This window comes from Haliaeetus leucocephalus, unplaced genomic scaffold (assembly GCF_000737465.1).
Source record: "Haliaeetus leucocephalus isolate CR32 unplaced genomic scaffold, Haliaeetus_leucocephalus-4.0 Scaffold37, whole genome shotgun sequence".
Lineage (NCBI taxonomy): Eukaryota > Metazoa > Chordata > Aves > Accipitriformes > Accipitridae > Haliaeetus > Haliaeetus leucocephalus.
The window spans coordinates 1-1,553 of NW_010972473.1; the positions used below are offsets into that span (position 1 = coordinate 1).

The 1,553-nt window shown below is 57.5% G+C and overlaps 1 protein-coding gene across 1 annotated transcript; it reads left to right on the forward strand.

The window, feature by feature from the left end:
* Positions 1-117: 117 nt before the first annotated feature.
* LOC104837529 (outer dense fiber protein 3-like) lies at positions 118-806 on the forward strand (the record flags this gene model as incomplete). Its single annotated transcript, XM_010576731.1, has 2 exons — positions 118-239; positions 666-806. Coding segments are annotated over 2 exons (263 nt in total), but the record flags the coding sequence as incomplete, so codon positions are not given.
* Positions 807-1,553: the final 747 nt, after the last annotated feature.

Genomic DNA, 1,553 nt, shown 5'->3' on the forward strand with positions numbered 1-1,553 from the left:
GGGCGAGACATCCTTCAAGCTCCTCGCAGCAGGCTTGGCAGGCTGCTTCTCTCCCACCCAGGCGCTGCTCCTCTCCCTGCCGGACTCACACACGCTCTCTTCCCATTCCCCTTCCAGGTCCTGGCACCTACACCCTGCCCAGGCTGGTGGGACCCAACACAGCCTACACCCACGCCAGCCCCTGCTACTCCATGAAAGGGAAGAGTAAGCACAACGGCTTTGCTGAAGACCTCGCCAAGGTGAGCTACGCTTCTCTGCTGTCTCGCAGCTGCTCTCCTCAGGGCCGGAGGGCTCTGACTCCTGCTGCAGCCTCTCTTCACGCCCACTTCCCTGCACCAGCAGCAAAACCCAAGGAGCCATGGGTCCCGTGGCTCTCCTGCTGCCAACAGCAACGCCGACACCCGCAGTCCCTCGCTTTCCAACACTAACAGTTTTGGTGGGGCAAAACTCATCGGCAGTAATGGGAATCTCCCTCTCCTCTGCGAAATCTGCCTCTGCAGGGGAACAGGAGGGGCCCTTGTTCCAATCGCTCCGTGCCTCTCACGCCACTTCTCTGGCCAGCCAGCTCAACTAGCGCAGCCCGCGTGGGCACCCGGCAAGAATCAACTTTTGTTGTTCTTGTTTGCTGCCTTTTGTACCCAACAACCTCCCTGCCTCTCTTACAGACGCCAGGTCCTGCTGCATTCCCCAAGGTGGAAGTGGACACCTACAAGAAAAGGGCTCCCGTGTACACGATGGGAAGCAAAAGTGGAATTGGAGGTGACAAAACAGTGAAGCCAGGACCGGCAGACTACTGCCTGGGAAAGGTAAGGCAGCCTGCCCAAATCTCCTCCCCTGCTTTGCAACAACCAGCCCTTAAGCATCTCCCCCTTCCAACGGGGCTTCTCAGAACTCCAGACCACCTTACTGGAGCGACAAACCGCAGGACAGCAGGCCTGCTCCCTTGCCTTGGCCCAAAGCCGAGCAGAGTGAGGCCAAAGAACACATCTTTGCCTCTGCACTAGCTCAGGTGCTCAATGGTGACACATGCTCGCACATTACAAGCTCTTCAGGAGGACACACTGCTGCAGAAGGCACAAGCAGAGCCAAGGGCAGACCCTTCTCACGCAGGGGGGATCAGCTGGGAGGGCAGGGGTGTCTAGCAAAGTCTGGCTGGAGCTAGAAGGGCTCTGGACTTGGAGCAAGTGCCAGTGCCAGCTCAGCTCCAGCCATGAGCTTGCCCTGCCAGACGGAGCGGGCACGTCGCTCCATTTTGCGTCAAACACAAGCTCTTTGCTTTGAGCGGCCTCCTGAAGACAATCGAGGGATGGATTTTACCTGCCCCTAAACTCTTTTTTTTTTCTCTTGCCTTTATATGCCTCTCCAAAAAGGGAGAAATGCCAATCAGTAACAGCAGCAGACCCTTAGAAATGTCCTGATCACACAGGAGGTTTCCATCAGGTGTGCCACTGGCACAGGGGGAGTTAGCTGAAAGTGCCCGGGCGCGCACACAGCAATGCACGGCAAACGGCAAATGCACGGCCATCAACTTGTTATGCCAGACGGCCTTCGCC